General features: G+C 36.5%; 1 protein-coding gene across 1 annotated transcript in view; it reads left to right on the forward strand.

Annotated features, from left to right (window-relative positions):
- The first annotated feature begins 2506 nt into the window (after positions 1–2506).
- TMPRSS15 (transmembrane serine protease 15) overlaps positions 2507–21747 on the forward strand; it is a 51455-nt gene continuing 32214 nt past the window's right edge. The window contains exons 1-8 of the mRNA XM_053934799.1: positions 2507–2651; positions 5246–5376; positions 5666–5733; positions 6532–6573; positions 8701–8843; positions 10552–10600; positions 13219–13316; positions 15208–15327. Coding sequence (XP_053790774.1) covers positions 2507–2651; positions 5246–5376; positions 5666–5733; positions 6532–6573; positions 8701–8843; positions 10552–10600; positions 13219–13316; positions 15208–15327 — 796 coding nt within the window. The remainder of the gene's footprint in view (positions 2652–5245; positions 5377–5665; positions 5734–6531; positions 6574–8700; positions 8844–10551; positions 10601–13218; positions 13317–15207; positions 15328–21747) is intronic.

Consider the following 21747-nt stretch of genomic DNA (forward strand, 5'->3'; position numbering starts at 1 on the left):
GTTGAATTCTGCCCCCCTCATATGGAAGGTTTACAAATGAAAATGTGGAAACACAGGTTCTTATATTGTTTTATAACTAGCTCATACTAGTTCAGACTATAATATTTTGCAAACAAATTAATCCAAGAACTCACTTTTAATTACTATCGGCTCAGTGTCCAAGGCTTGCCTATTAATTATTGTTACTATGGCCTTATTGCCAGATAAAATTGTTTAGCAAATGACTTCATTTGCAGGAGTCACAACTCCAACTTGAGACTCCCCTTGATAAGTTATGTCTTTGGCCAGACTGTAATCACTCTGTGTGAACTGTAAGTGGCCACAGTTTTTACTCCTCTGAGCTAATCTCTTCACCATTAGAGCATAAAGTCAGAATTTAAAATGCAGTGGCATCATTGGGTAATAGTGTTTGTCTTTTATTATTGATATATAGTGTCGACACAAATAGTGAAATTATGCAAAATGTGAAATTATGCAAAACATGAGAGAGGAATCCAAAGTCCATCTGCACAAAACTCCTCCGACTTCTGATAAAAAAATATTTGATTAGGGATAAGACAGGACTAAACTAGTATTGTTTCAGGCAGCATGGACAGTTGCAGTGATTTAACCTTGCCTGGCTGACAGATGCCCACTAAGAAGATTCCTCAGTGCTCTCCTCAACACAGCAGGGCAAAAGTAATTCATAGCCATCCTCAAGCGGTGCAGGGAGATGAGGACTGAGGCTTGTGGCCAGTCCATAACAGCTCTCTGTCACTCCCTCCTTTTCACATTCTTCCCCTACCCCCTGCAATGGCACAACTCTGCTAGGTGTGGGATAACCTAATATGTGTAGCTGAGCCAAGTGAATTATTTAGAGACATCATCAATTTGTGTGATAATTCAGTGTTCAGAAAGATGTCGAAACTTAAACCCCTTGAAATGAAAGGTATTAAAATTATTGCTGAGAAAGCACAAAAAGTTACAAAAACACGACCGTGCCACAGTTCAGCAGTGCTCAGCACTACGAATATGATCTGGTCATAAGTATGCATCTATATCTATACACATTTGTATTCATATATGTGTGTGCCTGTGATATACAATATATACAGAAGCAATTCATATTCTGTCTAGTATGATGACCCGGAGATCTAATCCATTTGCAAGATACAGACTCAGTTTTCTCTTGCTCTGTAAGGGCAGTATGATTAAGCTGCACTGAATCTTATTTTAAAAACTTTGGGTTTAAGTAAGTAATTATTTCTTTTTAGTAAGGTGAAATTTCACTATGTTGCTTTCGTTATGGTATGATATTGCATTAAATTAAGGTTCCTGCTGTCAGGCCAAGATTTTGATTGTGATTTAGTGCTTTATATCCTTTCAAATGGCAATCCTTTCAAATACCACAGTTCTCAAAGACTGGACAGAGAACTGCTATGTCATCCAAGTGTCTCATTTCAAGACTTTCTCATTTCTTCCCAATTTATATTATCTCCATTTCTGTCAATTAACAGATAGTAGAGCTTCTCTCTTCCAGAGATTGACTCAGAAGTTTCCCTTTCCTTTGACAGGCAGGAATATGGCTGGTGTGCTCAGATCCTCCACAAGGAAGAGTGTCATACCACAAGTCTGGGTTTGGCACTCTGATTGAGAGTCAGAAACAGTAACTCCCAGGGCTCAAAACATAGAATCAGGATGACTTTACTTTTCTGAAGCTCAAATGTCTTGACAGATTAAATTTATAACCAAATGGTTACATTGGTTACTACACTGTCTGTTAATTTACTCCTGCTCTACTATGGCTGCGGCTCTCGCTATCCACTGTGCTTTAACTTTATCAAGGACTTGCATCCCGTAGCACATTTATGCCTGGCAAGAAAATAGAAAACAAGCATGTATCTCATAATGTCTTCTCTGATTAGTTCTCTAGTTCTGTGGTCAAAGAACCATGCCTTACACAGATTAAATTTGTGCTGCTGAATTACTGCTCAGTGCTGAACATGTTGCTGAGCTATGGCACATTACTAAACAATTCATTTCCCAGCACTTCCTTTATAAATAAAATTACTTTTAAAGGAACTTTTTAAGCAGAATGAGGAAAGATACAGCTTTCACTCTTGTCCTCATAATTACCCTTAGGATAATTAAGGAATTATCAAAAGAAAACTGTATAAGCAATAAATTTGGCAGCAGTATTTTATATTGTCACTTAAAAATATCAAATTACAAGAATTAGTGCAAACCCAGTGACTAACGTTACAGTTCTGTGGGTTTGCTTGTTCTTTATCTGAAACAAGTATCTTCAGTGCTTCTCCTCTGAGTGGATTTCTCTTCTTCTTATTTGCATATCCTGTGCATGATTATGACTGCTCAGGAATGTTGTAAAAACCTATGTCAATGAACTTTTATGATGTAATTCATTTACAAGCATCTCCTATAAATATCTCTTCATGTGGATTATTACTTTCCTTCTCAGGCTGTGTCTTTTGTCAGTCCTTAATTCACAGAGGCTTTTGGGACAGAAATGAAGCTGAAAAAATCATCTGATAAGAAATATGTTCCTCTTAGTAGCTATGAGATTTTCTTTGCTTCTCTACTTGCAATTTTTGTGTGTGTTTGTGTTGGACTGGTTGTACTGTCTTGGTTATCAATCCAGGAGTTGGAACGAGGTAAGTAGCCAATCTTTATCTACAGACCTTTAGGAATTCCTTAGACTTTGAAGACAGTGCTCTTACAACTGTAGTTGTATGTTTTTTATTTCATGCTATGTTTTTAATGCTGGGGTCAGGTGAAGTGTTGTTCTAGGGTTTATGTGTTTTTCTCCCCTAGAAATTGATGTGAACAAAATAGGGGAAAAACCAAGCACTGGAATCATGCTCTGAAGGCATATGAAATAATTTTCATGGCTTAGGTTTTGGGAAAGGTCCCTAAGATGCAATCCAAGCTATAAAACTTGGGTAATTCCACCATATTAATCAATTTGTGAAGGTAATATGGAAAACTGTGAAATATTGCTTTTTTCTCCATGTACGAGTTTTGAATCAGAATACAAATAATCCACTGAAAGGCTAATAATTCCCTAGAGCTTGTGGGGCCTATCTCTTGGAATCTATTAATTTTTTATTGAAAAAATATTTTTAAGTCATTTATTGGTGTGAGAGAGCTCCTGCAACAGTCAGCTGCCTGCACCATGTAAAGCTCAGGTAAAGTCATTCTTAGTCTTTATTCAGTTCTTGGAATGTGATGGAAGAAGTTCCTGATACTCAAAGCAAACTAAATTATCAATGTTTCATGATTTTCAATTTGAATTGAAATTTTGGTTAAGAAATAATGTGGATATAAATTAAGTGGGGCGCCCACATCTGGAGGACAGCATCCAGTTCAGGGCTCCAAAACATGTGAGGGATATGGAGCTATTAGAGAGAGTCTCAAAGAGATTTTTGTTGCTGAAGAAATATTCTGTTACATTAATGATTTTACTGCTTTCATTAACCAAAAATCCATACTATTTCATTCTGATGGCTAAATTTTCATGAAGACTGAATTTTCTGTAAGACTTATGTTAAAAAAATAAAAACAACCAACGAAAGCCATTATGTCAGAATATCATGTTTTTTCTTTCAGTTGCCATTGTTTTTATTTCCAGATTTTAAAAACTGCACCACCTACCAATTTTCTTACCTTCTTACCAGAATGTTATCATACTCCAGTAAAATAAAAGGGTGTGTTATTGAATCTAGAGACAAACTTTTACTTAATGACTTTGTTTTTAGAAGAAAAATAGTCAAAAATTTGTAAAAATATGATTATAAAATATTTTAAATTATAGTTGATATATAATTTTAAAAGGCTTTTACTATTTAGAAATATTTTTAAACAGATTTGCAATTGTTTTGAAGAAAAGCCTTCAAAGAAGCTCAAAGCAGTCTGCTATTACTAGTTGATATTAAATTGGTGTCATTATGCTATGCCTTCCATAATAAACTGTTCATGGTAGTATTTATTGCTTATCTGCTGTTATGATTCAGTTATTAAATTTATTAGAAATGCCTCTGCCGAAATTAACGTTTGGCAAATGAGACGATATGCCAAAGTCAATATTATGGGTTTTACCTAACAGTAAATGAGAGAGATAAAAAGGAAGAAATAGGAAAGAGGGGACTGAGAGGGGAGAGTAAGGTGGAGACAGATTAAGTAGAAAATATCAACACTCCATGGATCTCGATGGCATCCTGTTGATCTTCTTGGTGGTAAGGGTTTCTTGAAAAACACAGAATCCCGTGAATTAATATACGTTTGGGCCAGGTGGGAATGCCCAGGTTCCTGTTAGGAGGTGTCTTCAGGGAGGAGAGGGCTTTGGTGGTCACAGCCTCTTTATTCAGTTTTGCCTTAATGGGCAAAACTCCTTCACAACAATGTTTAAGCCATGAACTATATTTCAGTCTCTGACATTTCAGTCTCTGTCTTTAAACTTGCTTTGATGTTAATGCCTTCAAAGTACCACTGGTACTGCAACTGGTAAGAAAAAGGCATTTCCTATCAACCAACTTTAATTCAGATATTTTGTGAGAATTTCCAGTGTGTTACACAGTGAAGAAATATGTTTTAAATGTGTAATGAATTCCTTTATGAATACCTCATGTCCTGTAGCATATTAAAATCAAGATTAAATTTGCAGCAAGGACCAGTTGTCTAATTTCTTTATAAATTCTCCCAGAATTTCATATATGTGTTGGTGAGAAAGGTCAGGTCAAAAATAATTTAACTTATATTCTGACACTGAGTATTTGCAGTGCTGTCATCAAAACCAGTTTACACATATAAAAAAGAGCACAGCACAAATACGAAAATTGTGAGGCAATAATTCATAATATTTTTTATCTAAAACACGCAAAATACTCATAATTCACTATTTGTCTTCTCATTTATCTCTGTCCCTTTTGTCAGACATAACTGGGCATATCATTGTATTCTTTATGCACTCACAATGTTGCTGGAAAACACATCTAAAACAAAATGGAAAGTAATAAGAACTAAGGGCAAAGAGTATTCAAAAAATATGATTACAGTTATAACTATTGTAAACATCAAAAAAATTTTTTTCTTTAAACTCAGCACTAGGCAGAACGTCTCTGATCACAAAGCAGTAAAAAAACGCTAGAAATTATTGTATTGATGATATGTGTGAAATAAAATCTAATGTAATACTTTTCATTTATATCTATATAATTAAAACATCTTTTTTTTTTTTTTAATTATCTAGCTGAAGCAGATGTGAATACTCATGGCTATATGGGAATATTTAAAATAGCCTCTGGTACATCTTTCACTTCAACCTTACAAAACAGTTCGTCAGCTGATTTCAAAGTCCTTGCCTTTGATGTCGAAAAATTGGTAAGCACCTATCAGCTTGTGGTTTATTCAAGAGTATTTGTAGGTACATTAATTCCCTAGCATTAACTACTGTTGATGTTTTTTTCTTTCCAAAGAAGAGTTATTTCAGGTCCTAAGCCTGGCCAGAACCCAATATATTCCTTATTTGAGAAAATCGCTGAATCATCGAAGAAATACCTTGCTTACGTAGTCGAGAAAAAGTTATTTAGTACTAAAGCCATGATTATAGTGTGACAATGTGTGTATTTTTAATTACTGTATTGGTTCAAGATTTCTCTTTTTCATATAGATACAAAATATCTTTCAAGAAAGTGATCTGAAATACAAATTTGAGAGATGTGAAATTTCCCAGTTCAAGTAGGTACAGCTTAATTTAACTTTGAAAATAAATGTCAAAAGTCCTCACTTAGATATTTCTCTCAGAAGTAATTACCTTGATTATCAAGACATCCTTGGGAACCTCCTATATTATGCCTTTCACACCTTACATCTTCCAATGTGCTCAATTTGACACCACTGTGTTTCTCTGGGCAAGCTTCCTTCTCAAGCTGATGTGTGTCCCTGCCTTGACCAAACCAGTAAGGCTGAGTGCTAAACACCCACTCAGAAAAATTCCATATTTCAAAGAACTGCTGAATTATTTCTTTGCCAAGGTGCTGTTTGCAGGGCTTCTGATCCTTGTCATCTAGAAGAAATGTCAGGTTAGAGATCTCCTGGCATAAGCCTGGAGGCTCAGGCACTCTTATGTCCCTATGGATACAGATCCACTTAATTCACACTCCTTAGGGTGTTAGCAAGGCTGTCATTTGACACCAGGAAAAGCTGCAGCCTCTGCGTCCTAAAGATTCCATAAATCGGTACAGTAAGATCTGCTTCATTTAGTAAAGCTCATTTTCAATATCCTGGGGTGTTGGTTGTCCTACTGAAGGCCAGCTGACAAAAATGTCCAGGTTTTACAGCCAGGTCTGTGGTGTTAATTCCATCTGCACTATTCTTAATAAGGTTCTGATTCAGCAAAACATGTGTAACGCTGTCTCTCACTATTAAACAGTTCCAGGATGTGTCTCCATCCTGTCCAAAACATTCTCATCTCAATGGGAAGCATGTGGTGTTGGTTGTCGTTTTTCTTTTTTATTGTTGCTTCTTTTTCTGCAGGAAATCTGAAGATGACCATGACAGATTGACATCAGAGACCAGGTAATTTTATATAACAAAGTTTACTTAAAATATAGGCAAGAGACAATGATACTACTAATTTAGACAGTTCTTCTGTGGACTGTGAGTAGATTTTTAAAAAACCAAAACCCAAATACTTTTAGAATTTAGATAAGGCCCTCTAAAGAGGATGAAGCTTCAAGACGTATCTTTTCTCTTAAAACTTCCTTTAGAATTAGATGAAAAAAAATGATAGTATCTGTGACTGTTGATTTAGAAAGATGTTAAAGAGTGAGAAAGGTAAGAAAATATCTAGAAAGGAAGAGATATAGGTTTGTGCTGAGTTTGCTCATGTAAAACTGCTTAAACTGGGCTCAGATTTCATGTTACTACCAGTAACTCAAGTTTTAAATCAAGAGAAGTCTAATGACACACTGTGATAGGCAAGAACAAAACAGAGGACAAAAGATTAAGACTCTTGCAGAACTGAAGAACCCTGGGAAATGAATGGTATAATTGGCTGTCTCATAGGTGAGCCCAGAAAATTAAAGTACACATTACATGAAAACAAATCAATAGTTCTGTGCTACCACATGTTCTTGTGATATCAATGTAAGTACATAAAGTTGATAAATATGTAGAGGGGATTAGTTTATTTGAATGACTCTCCTTGGAAAAAAAAAAAAAAAAAAAAAACAAGATAATGGGATATTATCTGACCGTGAATATCAGTAAGTAATGGGAAGCAGATTTACATTGAATCAATCTTTTGATTGAAATAGTGAGGACATAACCCTATTAGCTAAGAATTGGAATATGATCAGTTTATGAAGGATTATATAACATTAAAGGAATGGACTACACAGCAGCAGGAGTAGGCCACTTCTAAAGTGTTGTCCTTGTGAAGGTAGATCCACTCAGGAAATTTGGTTTCTGCACAAAGAAAGGGACTATTCTAATCAAAATTTGGGCATCAAAGATGGAGACATCTCTGAACAGTTTGCTCAAGACTGTCTTTGTAAGTGCTGGGTTTTTAGCTTTCTCATCTGGTCAATTTAGATGCCTTTTTTCAGGAGGAGATCACATTATGCCAAAGAACAGCTTATTTCTTTATATCAACCAAAATGAGAATCTAGATATCTTCCCTGTAAATAACTGTGTTGGGCAAAACTCATTCTGCCACGGTATCTTGACACAACAATCATAGAAATTGCAGAAAATCTGCTGGTTTTGAATATTGGATCTTGTTTTTAACACATTAGTAAAGATCTGTCTCCACTTCTGCTTTCAATAACTTTGTCTCAGACATTACTTTCTTTTCATTTTAAAAATGTTTACCCCTTCAGGCAATCTGCTTGGCATTTCACCCTTGAAACGCTGCTGCTGAGTCACAAGGAGAGCAATAAAAGCTTTTGTTTGCTCAGCATGGCCTAGAGGTTATCAGAAATATGCAAGAAAGAGCTTTTCTACATATTGCAAACTGCAAACTATGGTCAGCAAAACAACAGGATTAATCGCTCCTTACAAAGAGCACTACTGAGTCAGTTGCAAGTGGGTAGTTTAAGGATAAAAAAGTTTACACCTAAATTTAAGGAGAAAATGTGTATCTTTTGGAGAGAACAAACAGAAAACACTCTGGATAAAATTCATAGAAGTTAAATGCAGTTTAACCACAATTTCTAAATATCTCTGTTTTCAGCCATCATTGTTTCCTTGTGAGAATCCACAGATTTCCTTTATAAAAAATGGTCACTTTGTATTATATTTTGCCATATTATACAATTTTTGTAATACTTCCAAGTTCACCTTCAATATTTTAGGGCTAAACCTATTGAACAGCAGTAAAGCTACTTCTTTAGTTTTCCTCAAGTCCAGCTCCATTGCAGCAATTGAAATGAATGTTGTCTGGTTTTTGTTTGTTTTTTTTTTTTTTTTTTCTGATAGTGCAAGTAAGACTAGATAAAGAAAAAACAAAGTTTCTCCAAGGTTCAAACTGACCTGATAATTAAGAGATGTTTCTTTACGCCATCTTTGCCAGCCAATTTTTAAACAATCTGCCTTTGCCAATGGAACCAGTGTTAGAATGAAATATGGTCTAGATGACGTCGTATAGCAGATTTTTTTCATCAGCTTGAATAACTAATTAACTTCTCTGTTTTGTATTGCTAGGGTGGTTGTGATCTTCACCCTCTACTTTACCCAGATGGTAACAGTTGAGAAAATAAAAAATGAGCTGGTTTTGGGTGTCAATGCGAATAATCCTAATCCTGCCAAGGCTTTGAAAATTGATGTGAACAGCATACAAATCACAGGTAATTTTAGTAAGTTTTTTGTTTGAGGGGGTTTTTCTGTTTGTTTGTTTGGATTTTTGTTTGTTTGTTTTTTGTTTTTAATTCTAAAAATCCTTCAGAACTACAGGTAGCAGGAATGAAAGCTTTGGCTCCCAGACAGCAATTAGATTGTTACTTTTTCTCTTGGGTGCCCTCCTCGCCCATTACATAACTTTCAGTAACAGCTGAAAGAAGAATTTACAACCTTTTCTACTGGAAAGTATGAGCCAGCATTGCGTACGTTCCCTAAGGAGGGAGCAAAGGGCAAAGTAGCGGTTTCCCAGTGAAAATGATTCAATTTTACCTCTTATTCAGCATGATATTTGTAACTTTTAGCCCTCTAATTAAAGCAACTAAGCCCCAACCATGTTGTTTCATAAGTAAATACAGTTACAATTCTGTTCTGCTAAAGAATAAGAAAATGGCTCAGAGTTGCAGTGAGTAAAGACTCATTTACTGAAAAATATGTCCTGTAGAAAAACAAACTGCTCTGGGAGAAGTGCACCCAGGGAACTGGCTCCATATTACTGTAGAGCCTAGGAAAATGTAAGTGGGAGGGACAGGGCTTTAAGGACTAGGTAGTTTTAAATTCTGCAAATATACAGATATTTCTTGTAAGTACTAGAAAATATATCAAAGTCTAAATGGGAGCCCTTCAAGATCAATGGATTTTTTTTTTTTTTAACCTGAATAAAGCTTCAAAACAGCCCTGCACTGAGGATGAGGTTAAAAAACAATGTGAATTCTTTGAAGAAGAAGTTGATTAGCTGACATTTGAAGACCTGCTGGAGTTACTATTGAGTAAAAACTGAGGAGTGGCAATCTGCTGTGCCATGTCTCTTACTCTATATTAAAAGCTGCATTTTTTATTAAGTACTTCAAGTATTCAAAGGCTAAATGCATAGTCTGGGCATGTTTAGTTCTCTTCACTGTTTATTAGAAATTACCACACAACACTGTGGAAATTGATTGCTCATTGTACTTCAAAAATGCCACCAAAAATAATTAAGAGCCTCTTAAAAGGTTCATCCATTGATGAACTTTGAAGTAGTCAAACTTTTACTGCTGTGGATCATTAAAATGCATCTTTTCACCTGAGATATCACCTGTCCATTCTACCAGGAGTGCTCCAATAAAATAATTGTAACTAATTAACAATCACAATCATATGTGGCACTTTTGCACTGTGTATATCATCTGTTCTGCCAGAGGCATTCCTATTTCAGAGAGGGAGAGAGGTGTCACACAGGTGTGACTTGCTTGAAATGAGTTTTCACAGTGATTGTAAACTATCCCAGGTTAATTTTAACTCATTCATCTCTTCTAAATACTGTTCTCTAAGACACAGGTGCTCTGCAAATATGTATAGAATAAAAAGCCTCCAGACAGGTTTCCCAGGTGAAGACATTCTATGTGCAATACAATCAGTAGGGATTGAGGATTGAAAGGAACTGCAGTGGCTTTGAAACCTCATAACCTCAACTCATTTTTGGAATTTTTCCTTCTTGGGAAGATCATGGAGTTTGAGGAAAGATGGGGAACAGAATGAAGCAAAAGGAGGGAAGCAGGGTGCTGACAGGGATTCAATGAGAAATAGTCACAGCTGATTTCTTTTTAATCTTTATTTCTGCCATCTAAAACTAGACACTGTGCGATAAAAGAAGTTTATGATGAACTTGCTTTCTTCCAGTAGCTGCTGAAAATCCTACTACAATGATGCCTTTAACCTCATCAGGTCAGTATCTTTCTCAAAGCAGACACTAATTTTTGCTACCAATACAGGATGAAGGAAAACAAGACTTGCTGTTCATCTCACATAACTTAGTAAAGCTGCTCTTGCTGCAGCTGAGTCTTGACTGCCAGTGTCCATTCAGTGATAATTAACTGCTTTCACCATTTCTGACCATTTGAGAAAGCAGTGAGTGATCTGTAGTCTGTACAAAATCTGTAGGAGCTTAATTAGACTATCAAACCAAAAGCTGAGTCTCCCTTAACCAGCTGAGCTGCAAGCTGAAGATTTTGCAGATTTAGGGAGGTAGATCAGCCTGGGGAGTCCTGCTCTCATGTTGTGGTTATTGATTTACTAAGCAATGTTGACAGACAGATTTTCCTTCCGCTATCCCTGGAAAGTTTACGATTATAAGACATAAAGCAGACAAACTTAGTCTCACAAACCTGCCAAAAGTCAGCCAGAGATATAAACAATACAATAAGTGCTTTATAGCACTAGGTGCAGGTAGCCACATGCAAATTATCACATACAAACTCTCCAGGGCAGGGTACCAGACCAGAAGGTAAACAACTGCCCCTATAAATATAGGAGACAAGTATTTGATATTCTAATTACAGCCACAGTAATGAAAGAGTTACTATTAGTCTGCTTACAGCCCTACCAACGTGTATAGTCCAAAGTATGCAAGTACTATAGGCTATTCCCAAAGATACCATTTAAACTGCTAACATTCAGTTTTTTCCCCTATCTGTCCCTTCCTCTGCCATGCTATCTTAATGCTCCCCTGGTCCTAAGTTCAATGTTGCTAGTCATCCTCAAGCAAAAATTTGGAGACTGGGGGAGATTCTAAGGAAAGGGGAAGGGAGTTGGGAATTGTCAGCACCCAAGGTTGGAATGGAAACAATATTCCTGGTGTGAATTTCTTCTCCCTTGGCCTTGGTTCTGCTTGAGGTCACTTTTGTATTTTTTGTTAATTTTGTCTGCTTCCTTGTTCTTTCTGTTTCATTCCAAATGTCACGATATACCCACGTTTTACCACACATTTGTACATTTACACATGCTGGATGCAGGGTTATGGCTCTGCTGGCCCTAAAAACATCCTTTGCCATCTCAACCTGTACTTTAATGAGATTTTCTAGTAATTGTGCTTATAGTACTGCTGCTTCTTTCACTGTCCTGTGTTTTCCTTTAGGGATTTTGCTGTCAACTTGCGCATGCACTTTTGGGAACATCTGTAGCAACTACAATTTTTCAATAGGTTTCAAGATGTAGCTCCCTGATAACTGTTTTCTTAGAACTGTTTGCTCCTGGATGCATCTAGGTTTTAGGTCTTGGAACATTTAATTCCTTCTAATTTGGTTATCCTGTAGTAAATGTATAGACAGATATGTTGGTATAAATATATATATATATGTTTGTGTGTGTGTGTATCTCTTTGAAAACCTGTGATGGTATGAATTAAGCTTTTTTCCTCTGCAGTAGCTGTGAGAACAGACCATCTATTCACTGCTCTTCTCTCTCTCTGCCAAAGAAATTGTGTCCCTAAATTTGCTGACACAGAAGGCACCGTAACCAGAATGGTCTATTTTAGCCTAATAGTATTTGCTAAATAAGCATGTTTTGATAAAAAAAATTGGTGGGAAATCCTCCTGCAAGTTTGTGCACTAGGTAGGGGAGAGCAGGAATATCTAACAAAAGTAAGTTGTTGATGGCCAGTGGTCAGCAACTTCTGCCCAAAAATCTGATGGGTGACAAGCTATAGAGAAAGCCTTACTGCATCTCCCTCTTTATTCCTTCAGGCCCTTAATATTTAAACTGAGGTACAGGATCCAGTACCTGCAGTGACATGGGGATTGTTTTCAGTTGAAGACATCATCATCCTACTCACATGTTTGAGTCTTAATTTAGAAAGTAAAAATACTAAAGAGGGATACTAAAGCAAATTCAGACAGGAAAAGAAAAAAACTGTATGGGAGCTGGAAATGCCAGGTGCAACCTCAATGAAGTGGGACTTCTGTTGGAGCAATCACAAATACAAATTCCATTTTTCCAGAATGTTTTGCAGTTTACAATCACTAATAAAAATCTGCTTATTTACTTAGGCATTTGTTCATGTGTAAATATGTACACCCACAGTATATATATATATACACACCTGTATGTAAATAGACAAATACTAGATAGATTTGAGGCTCCTAATTTATTTGTAGAGCAATTTTATTTGTCAGAAAATGTACATTTACCTTTTAGTACTAATGTTGAAGTTGTCATAACTTTTCTTGTTTCAACAGATCCCACGAGTTTAATTACAAGTTCCCTGACACCAACTTCAGGTCAGAACTTTTACAGGGGAAGACAAGAAAGAATTGCTCCTGTTTTAGTGGGAGGAAGGTGGAAGGGGGAAAGAAATCTTTTGAAGTTATTGAAACTCTTGCGTTTCACATAATTTTTTCTTATGTTTATTGTGACGCTTGAGCTTCAGGACCAACCCACTTAAGCTGGCACTACCATATCATTACCTGGAATGTGAGGAGCTTTTTTTTTGCTTTTTTTTTTTAAATATCTGCAATAATGCAGTTATAAAAGCAGATTAACTGCTGCTTAATTCTGCCCAAGTAACCACAGAGGTGCTCCCAAGAGAGCAAGAAGTAGAGTTCTAACCTTGAGCTGTGTTTGTCCAGGTTCAGGACAAGTCACCACAAGCAAGTCCTCAACAACAGTGGGTGAGTAACTGTGTGTGTGGAGGAGCAGGGAGGTTACACAGAGCAATCTGAGATTGCAAAATTGCACTGCTCATGTACAGCCTCTCCTCACAGCATTCAGTCCTTGTATTCCATTCCTGAAAATTCAGAAAGTGCAGGTTTACCTTAGACCAATGAGACCTCTTCATGGAGAAGGGACTTATAAGACTGTACATGCTACAAAAATGCTGCATGTGTTATGCATGTTGATGCACACATTGACACTAATACTAGCTGCTCTTTTTTAAAAAAGTTCATATTATTTCTTGACTTTTATGAGGAAAATAAAATAAAATAAGCAAACTGATAGCAAAGTATGACTTCCAGTGGACAGAAAGCTGAAGATTTGAAAACATTCTCCAGCCTTCTTATATGGTGAAATATATTTAATATCTACAAGCAGTCTAATGTGCTCGAGTCTTACGTGTTTACTGTCCTTATTTATTTGAATATAGCACTTACAGCACAATTTAGGGTAATTTGCCAAATGGCAAAAAAGAGAAGTCAGAATGTTTAAGTAGGAAAAGTTGATTTCTTTCAATCCAGGAGGTGGCAGTGCTGTTTAGTTTTCTGAGCTGAATAAACCAAAAATTGATCATGTTGTGTGTAAACAATGATTTCTTGCCTGATGGGGCTTGTGCAAAATCTCTTCCTGGGTTATTGCTTGGAATTTTTGCTCTGGGTATAGAATGCACAGTTTTGTCTCTGCTCATCTGTGGAAATTCATTCACTGGCCCTGTGTCACCTCCAACACTTTACTGGAGCACGTTTGGTTCATTTTAATTTCCAGTTGGATGCAAAATGGTAAATCTTGTGGCTTTGTAACATTTGCATTGCCAACACTGAGAGTGTTTTGTAAAGCACTTTGAAATGCTACAATGCATCCATGCCAATATCAGTCTGGGACACACAATACAATATCATACCTAATCTGATTACTGAACTAATAGATCTATGAAAAAAAAATGAAAAAGATGAAATTTTACAGATTACTATTTTTCCTTCTTGCATCAGAAATGTTGACCTTTTTCTGTAAGCATTTATTGAAGTAGAGACAAGGAACTGTGTGAATATTTCTGCAGAATTTAATGCAATTTTAAGAATTTTCAAATTAGTAGTTCTCCAAAGCTTAGTTTAGCTTCATGTTGCTGGACCTACTTCAATTCTACAGATATCTAAGACCAAAACCCTCTAAAGACTAAGAGGTTTTTTTGCAGTAGATGAACATTTATGCTCTAGGAAAAGGCTATTAGTAAGATCTACAATTTCAAGGATCTAACAGAAATTTGCTGTTAAATTATACATTTAATTTGTAAAACTGAAAAGAATATGGTTTCTGATAATTCTGGTGTTTAATAATCTAAAGGCTCTTTTTTTTTTTTTAGGATATGCTGGTTAAAAAATCAGATTTCTTAGCATGATGAGGTGTGATGTGTTAAAGTTGAAGAAATAATTAAATTCTATTTACCTAAACCCAGAGATTTTTCACTGTTATTTAAACCAAAGTACAGTTTTCTCACATTATTTGTACATAAGAAATTGGAAAAGGTCATTTATTATAATTCATAAAGTAGTTTGTTTGTATAAAGAAAAAAAAAAAAAAAAAAGGGAATTCACAGATATTTTCTTCCAGCCTTACTTCAAGCGTAGTTTCAAAATATATTTCACTTCTGAGAACTGTCTCCATTCTGTGCCAAATTTATCTTTTTAGTATGTGATATTTCATTCCAGGCTTCTAAGAATGCAGTTTTGTAAAACACAATAGAGTGGTTGATTTGATTTGTGGTAAAGCAACTGGAGGTAAGTCAATTTTCCTTTGTAGTGAGACTGCATTACTGTTGTACTATTATTGCTCTCATCTTTATTATTCCAGCTGAGTGTTTGCCACCTGCTGAACTCTGTGCTGATGGTGCAACCTGCATTAGTGAAGATTTCTTTTGTGATGGAATCTTGAACTGCCCAGATGGTTCAGATGAATCTGAAAAAAGATGTGGTAAGAATGTACAGTCCTGTAAATCAGTCTTTTTAAACATCTGTTTAAAACACTGTCAGTAGTTTGTAAATAGTTTATGGGCAATAAACTGCACAGTGAAGTCCAAATCAATTCTACTAAAAATAATAATGAGTGATTTTTATAATATTTATCTTGCAAGAGGAAACTATGTTCTGTAAAATTCTCACTAATGAAGAATATGCTTAATAAATAATGAAATATTAGACTCTTTTAATATAAAGTTATGTGTTTGCTGCTTACTATAGAAACATTACTAATATAAATACTATGTAAATTACAAAATAATATAGAAATTTAATATGAAGATTTGCATCAGTGATATCAAACAGTGCTCAGACCAGATGACCTATACAGGTCCCATTCAAGCTCAGCCTGTCTCTGATTCTATGAAACTACAGATCTGAAAAGCCAGTGGAGTTTAACATAAAGAATTCTTATCCTGCAGTGCCAGTCAGTTTGTTTGCCTTTGTCTTATCTTCGAGTACTGTGTCCATTTCTGGGCCACTCACCACAAGAAGGACATTGAAGGCCTGGAGAGGGTCCATGGAAGGGCAATAAAATTGGAGAACAATCCATGTGAGGAGCTGGGAGGCCTCAGCCTGGAGAAAAGGCAGCTCAGGGATCAACTTCTCACTCTGTACAACTCCCTGACAGGAGGATGGAGCCAGGTGCAGGTCAGGCTCTTCTCCCAGGCAAGTAGTGACAGGACAAGAGGAAATGGTCTCAAGCTGTGCCAGGGGACATTCAGGTTGGACATCAGGAAGAATTTCTTCACAGAAATGCTTGTCCAGCATTGGAACAGGATGCCCAGGGAGGTGGTGGAGTCACCATCCTTGGAGGTGTTCAAGAAATGGCTGGACATGGTCTGGTTGACAAGGTGGTGATCTGGCAAAGGCTGAATTCACTGACCTTGAAGGTCTTTTCTAACCTAAGTGATTCTACTCTATGATTCCATCTGACTTCCTGGTTTCCCCAAGAAAATTTTTGTACCAAGGAGTTTGACTACATTGCTCCTTACCAAAGTGCTGTGCAGTTTTGCTGGGGAGGTGTGCGGGTTAATGCTGCCTGCATTGCTCTCCACAGCCTCAGCTCTCGGTTAAAAGTCTGTCAGGTTATCTCGCAAAGAGAACATTGCAAATGTTTTAGGAGAAATGGGAGCAATTAACTCCCTGAGTGTTTTGTTTGCTTGTTTATTTGTTGGTTTGTTTGTTTGTGGTTTTTTAATATAGAATTTAGTGCTAGAAATCTGGAAAGCTTCTTTCCATTTTGCTTTGAGAAGAGGAAAACAGGGAGGGCAGTCTGCTTCAGCTTTCAGAATCATGTGAAATGCTGGGCTCTAAAACAAACAAGCAAGTAAAAGACCAATTAGGTTTCTAAAGAATCTGAAAGCTTGATCCTGAAGGTTTGTGACAGGCTGAGCCTCTCTTACATAAATGTAATTTTCTTCAGAAAAAAAGAAAAGAGAATTGCAGATTCTCTGCCCATTACCTACATTTTTTTCTGACTGCAGTCAGCTCAGGAGGTAGACTTGGCTGAACATTTTAGGGAAAATATCCATCAAAATACTCCAGTAGTATATTCACTGAAGCACATCAAAATGTCTACTTATCATAACAGCTGCATCTATCTAGATCATAATAATTATTGGCTCTGAGTTGTTCCATCTATGGTTGAGGAAATCAGAAGGTCCTAAGGTTCAGCTAGATCTTAGTTCCATGGAAAGCATTAGGTAACGTAACCCTAAGAAGTTATTCAGTCATTCATTTCTACCATCATACTGGTTTTTTTGGGTTTTTTTTGAGACAGCAATCTTATTGGGGTATTTTTTTGTTTGTTTGTTTGTTTGGTTTTTTTTTTGTTGTTTTTTTTTTTTTTTAATTTTATTATCTATTTTAGTTATTGCTAAATAAGAAAAATGTAGACCTTTATATGCATAAAGTAATATTATGCATCTCATAAAATGAATGCTTTTTACTTACCGTCACAGAATCTCAGAATGGCCTGGATTGGAAGGGACCTTAAAGATCATCTCCTTCCAACCCCCTGCCAGGTACAGAGACACCTTACACTATCCCAGGTTGCTCAGAGCCCCATCCAACCTGGCCTTGAACACTTCCAGGCAGGGGACATCCATACAGTCTCTGAGCAACCTGTTCCAGAAGTTTTTTCCTAGTGTCTGATCTAAATCTATTCTATGCCAGTTTGAATCCATTTCCCCTTGTCCTGTCAATCCAGGCCCTTGTAAATAAACTCTCTCCATCTCTCTTGTAGGGTCCCTTCAGAGACAGGACACAATTATGTCGCCCCAAAACCTTCTTTTCTCCAAGTTGAATAATCCTAATTCTCTTAACCTTTCCTCATAGCAGAAGAGCTCCATCCCTCTGATCAATTTGGTGGCTTCCTCTGGACTCACTCTAGCAGGTCAATGCCCCAGCTAGGTCTGAATTTAGAAATTTCACCCACGTTTTATTGAAGATATTACTTTCATACCTGCTATATATGACAGAATTTAATTGATATTATGCATTGGTAGATACAGACAAAAATAAGCTCAAATATCTGAAGTCAGTGCTGTGTAGACATTACTCAGCTGTGCCTTGGAGACCACACAGGGTTTTAAGTTATGAATTGTGCTTGAGTAGAGGTTTTCAGCTCAGGCATAAACTTTTATGCACTTGGCTTTTGGATGTGATTTGCACATCTCTCCAAATATCTACCAAATATAATTTGTGAATGTTTTCCCCTTTGTAACTGAGGATGTTATTCCTTATTTCAGTACAACTGAGCTAAAAATGTCAGGAATGTGCATACTTAATAAAAGTAGTAAATAAAATAAAAAAGTACAAATAATAAAAGTAATAAAAGTATGAAATAAATATTAATAAGAGTAAAAAGAGTCAGTGTCAGAAGGGAAAACAGCTGTAGTTACAGTCCAGAGAGCTGGATGATTTGCCTCTGTTCATCTTCACTGATGCCTGGTATTTCCAAACAATTTGGTCAGTTACCATTAGTGCAGCAGTTTTAGCTCATAACCTCATAGAAGTACAGTTCTGGCTGGAGGGCAAATTGTTGATCAATGTTTCTTATATTATTCTATTGTCAGTCTTTCCTATCCAAAACCTCAGAGCTTCTCTAATTTTTTGTATTTAAGTTTCTTAGCAGATTTTATAAAACCAGTGGAATGAGGGGTAAGAAGCTGGATGCACCTTTGGGATAGCTGTCAATTTTTCCACATCTTTAATGTTTCACATTTGTCCCATTCCTAGAAACTTAATATGATCACATGAAATCTAAAATTGTTTAGATTTTCTGAAGTTCTTCAGAGTTTCACAATGAGATTTATGACCAATTCACAATTCATTTCTACAAGTGCTCCTGCATACAAAAGAGTTGTTGTCCTCTAAAAAACTTGGTTTGTTTTTCATCTTGATTGTTATTCCCTCTAGTATTTCTGATTTCATAATGTCAGTGGCTTAAAAATATAGGATTAAAAAGTGAATTTTAGTAATCTCTTTCCTGCATTAGAGAGAATTCAGTAAAATCTCAGATTCTCAGAAGATATTCAGGCAACTGAACACCCTTTTTTTTGTTTTATTGATTAAAATTATCTTGAAAGGTTTCTTCCTGGCTCTGCAATGCAGTGCAGTAACAAAAGGCTTCACAAAAGTACAGCTAGCAATTTCAGTGAAAGGGTCTCTAGAGAAATGTGAAGTCTGAACAGCAGCCACTAATAATGACTGGCATTGCTGTAAAGCAGCCACGTAGCACGTAGGGGTACAGAAAGGGAGACTGGGGGCTGATCCCAGGAGGGGTTTCTGCAGACTTTTTGCAGTTATTATATGTCTAGACTATCATTTTGTTATTACTCACCTCACAGCATCACTACAGCACTGAAAGAGACTAATCAGAAAGTAATGAACTGGCCTTTGGCAGACAAAGATCCTATCAAGTGAAATATGTGGGCTTGACTTGACCAGCTTGGGGAGCTTCTCCCTCAAATTCAAGGCTAACACGATGAAGCCTTCATAATGTCCCATGTATGGAACATAAGAAAATAGAAGTGGACAGCAAGATACAAGCTGGGGAAAGAGTCATATCCTTTGGCTCCTGCAAAGGATATCTCCTGTCTCCTTAAATGAGCAACTGCAGCTTTTCTTTGGGCTCCAGGATGAGGCAAAAATGTAATGACTTCCATGCCCATCCATCTTTGACCACAGCTGCTTTCTCCCTGCCAGGAGGAAGCACTGGGAGGTTCTCTAGGGAAAAAAAGGACCAGTTCCTGCCCTCTTCCTGCTCATTCCTGACACACTAAGCACTGACTATTGCTAGTCTACCTAAGGACCTGATTGAATTTACTCACTCTCTCTTAAGAGATGAGGAACAAATAAAAGAGAACAATAAGAAGATAAGAACAATCATAATAATAGAGGGCTGCAGCATCTCTCTTATCAGGAAAGGCTGAGGGAGCTGGGGCTGTTCAGCCTCGAGAAGAGACTGAGAGGGGACCTCATCAGTGTCTGTCAGTGCCTGCAGGGAGGGGTCAGAGCAGGGACCAGGCTCTGCTCAGTGGTGCCCAGCAATGGGACAAGAGGCAATGGGCAGGAATTGATGCACAGGAAGTTCCACCTGAATGTGAGGAAGAACTTCTTCACTGTGCAGTGACCAAGCACTGGAACAGATCACTCAGAGAGGCTGTGGAGTCTCCCTCAGTGGAGATATTTCAGAAGTGTCTGGAAACAATCCTGTACCATGTGCTCTAGGTTGATCCTGCTTGAGCAGGGAGGTTGGACCCGTTGTGGTCCCTTCAAACCTGACCCATTTTGTGATTCTAAGAGAAATAAATGAGCAAACACTTGTCATTGATTTTATTAGAAAAGTATATTTATCTTTTTTATTATTGTCCATACTATAAGATTCCTTTTAGATCAGATTATGTCTTACTTGTTAACAGCACCACATTTTCATAATCTTCATTGATAACAAGCTGGGTGCTTTCCTTCTTCTCACATTGGTTTTCTTCTTCTCATTGGTAAGGACAGGAAATATGTGAATTAAAGTGGAGAAAAAAAGTATTTCTATACCAATACCCAGCTCTAATGTTAATATAGAATAATAACTATAATTCATGGACCTTTTCTCTATGTATTTAAAATCTTATGTGTTCTGTTTTCCTCTTAAAGATTGCATAAGGGAATATGTTTCTATTTCGGCTCATGCATTAGGCATGTTGGCAAAGTTCATTCTGCAACGTCTTTATTTATGGTGTACAGCTGCCTGAAACAAACCTTGACTTTTATTTTGTGTTTGCTACAGTGAAAGGCAGAAAGAATTTTAGACTTATAAAATGAACACACAAAGAGGCCAAATCTATTCTTTTATATATAATTTCCCAGAGGAGGACTATGCTCAATAAAATTTCCATTTAATTTTCAATATGATTGGTTATTTGTAATTTGGACCGTCATTATAGGTATGATTTCATTTCTGAAATTTATTAAAAGCTCTGTATAATTTCTAATCACCTGCCTCTAATTGATGAACTTGTCCATACCTCTCCAGATACCACAGTGTATCATAAGGGGAAAAAAAAGTATTTTTAAGCCTCAGCACATGTGCAGTACTGATTTTATCCGTGTGTGAAAACCCTATGATACTTTTTGAACAACTGAAGAGAAAACTTTATTAGACTGATTCCTAACATAATGTTCAAGAGATGAAGCAAAACCTTCAGCAATTCTTCAGTGTCTACTGAAATAAATATCTCTACATGAATTATCATTTCCAATCTTGCTGAGGCTTAAAAATACCTTTTTTTAAACTTTTTTGAAGTGAAGAACTTTCATAGAATGGAATACCAACACCAAGAAAAAAAAAATATTGAAAGCCCTGTGAAAAAATAGATGATGATAAATGACATTTACCTCAGCTGAATGAATTCAATAGCTGGCAGGAAACTTGGGAGATCCACTTATCTCTTCGAGCACTCAGTAATATATAAAGGCAAGGAACCAGGAAGCTCATAAAAGTAGAGATAACGATAGTCAACCATATCCCCTTTTGCTTTTATTCACGTGATATCAAATTGTCTCTGGTAGAACAAACACGGTTTTCTGATTTAAAGTAGTTGTAGATAAGAACTGGTAAGGCAAGATCCTGTTTCCTTATAAAAGTATAGAGTAAAATGAAAGTATTGGATTAGCTAAATCCAGTTGCTGTATTTGAATTATTTAGATTAGTTTAGACTAGTTTGGATTAGTTGGATTATTTCTAATTTAAAAATTAATTTTCTGTACTGCTTTTCTTCTCATATAGTACTTTGAGATCAAACAGTGATAAGAATTAGAAATGGGAATAAGTTGATAGTGTATTTTATTTTGTCTTCCTATTGTTGCTTACAAA

Source organism: Vidua chalybeata, chromosome 2, assembly GCF_026979565.1.
Source record: "Vidua chalybeata isolate OUT-0048 chromosome 2, bVidCha1 merged haplotype, whole genome shotgun sequence".
Taxonomy (NCBI): Eukaryota; Metazoa; Chordata; class Aves; order Passeriformes; family Viduidae; genus Vidua; species Vidua chalybeata.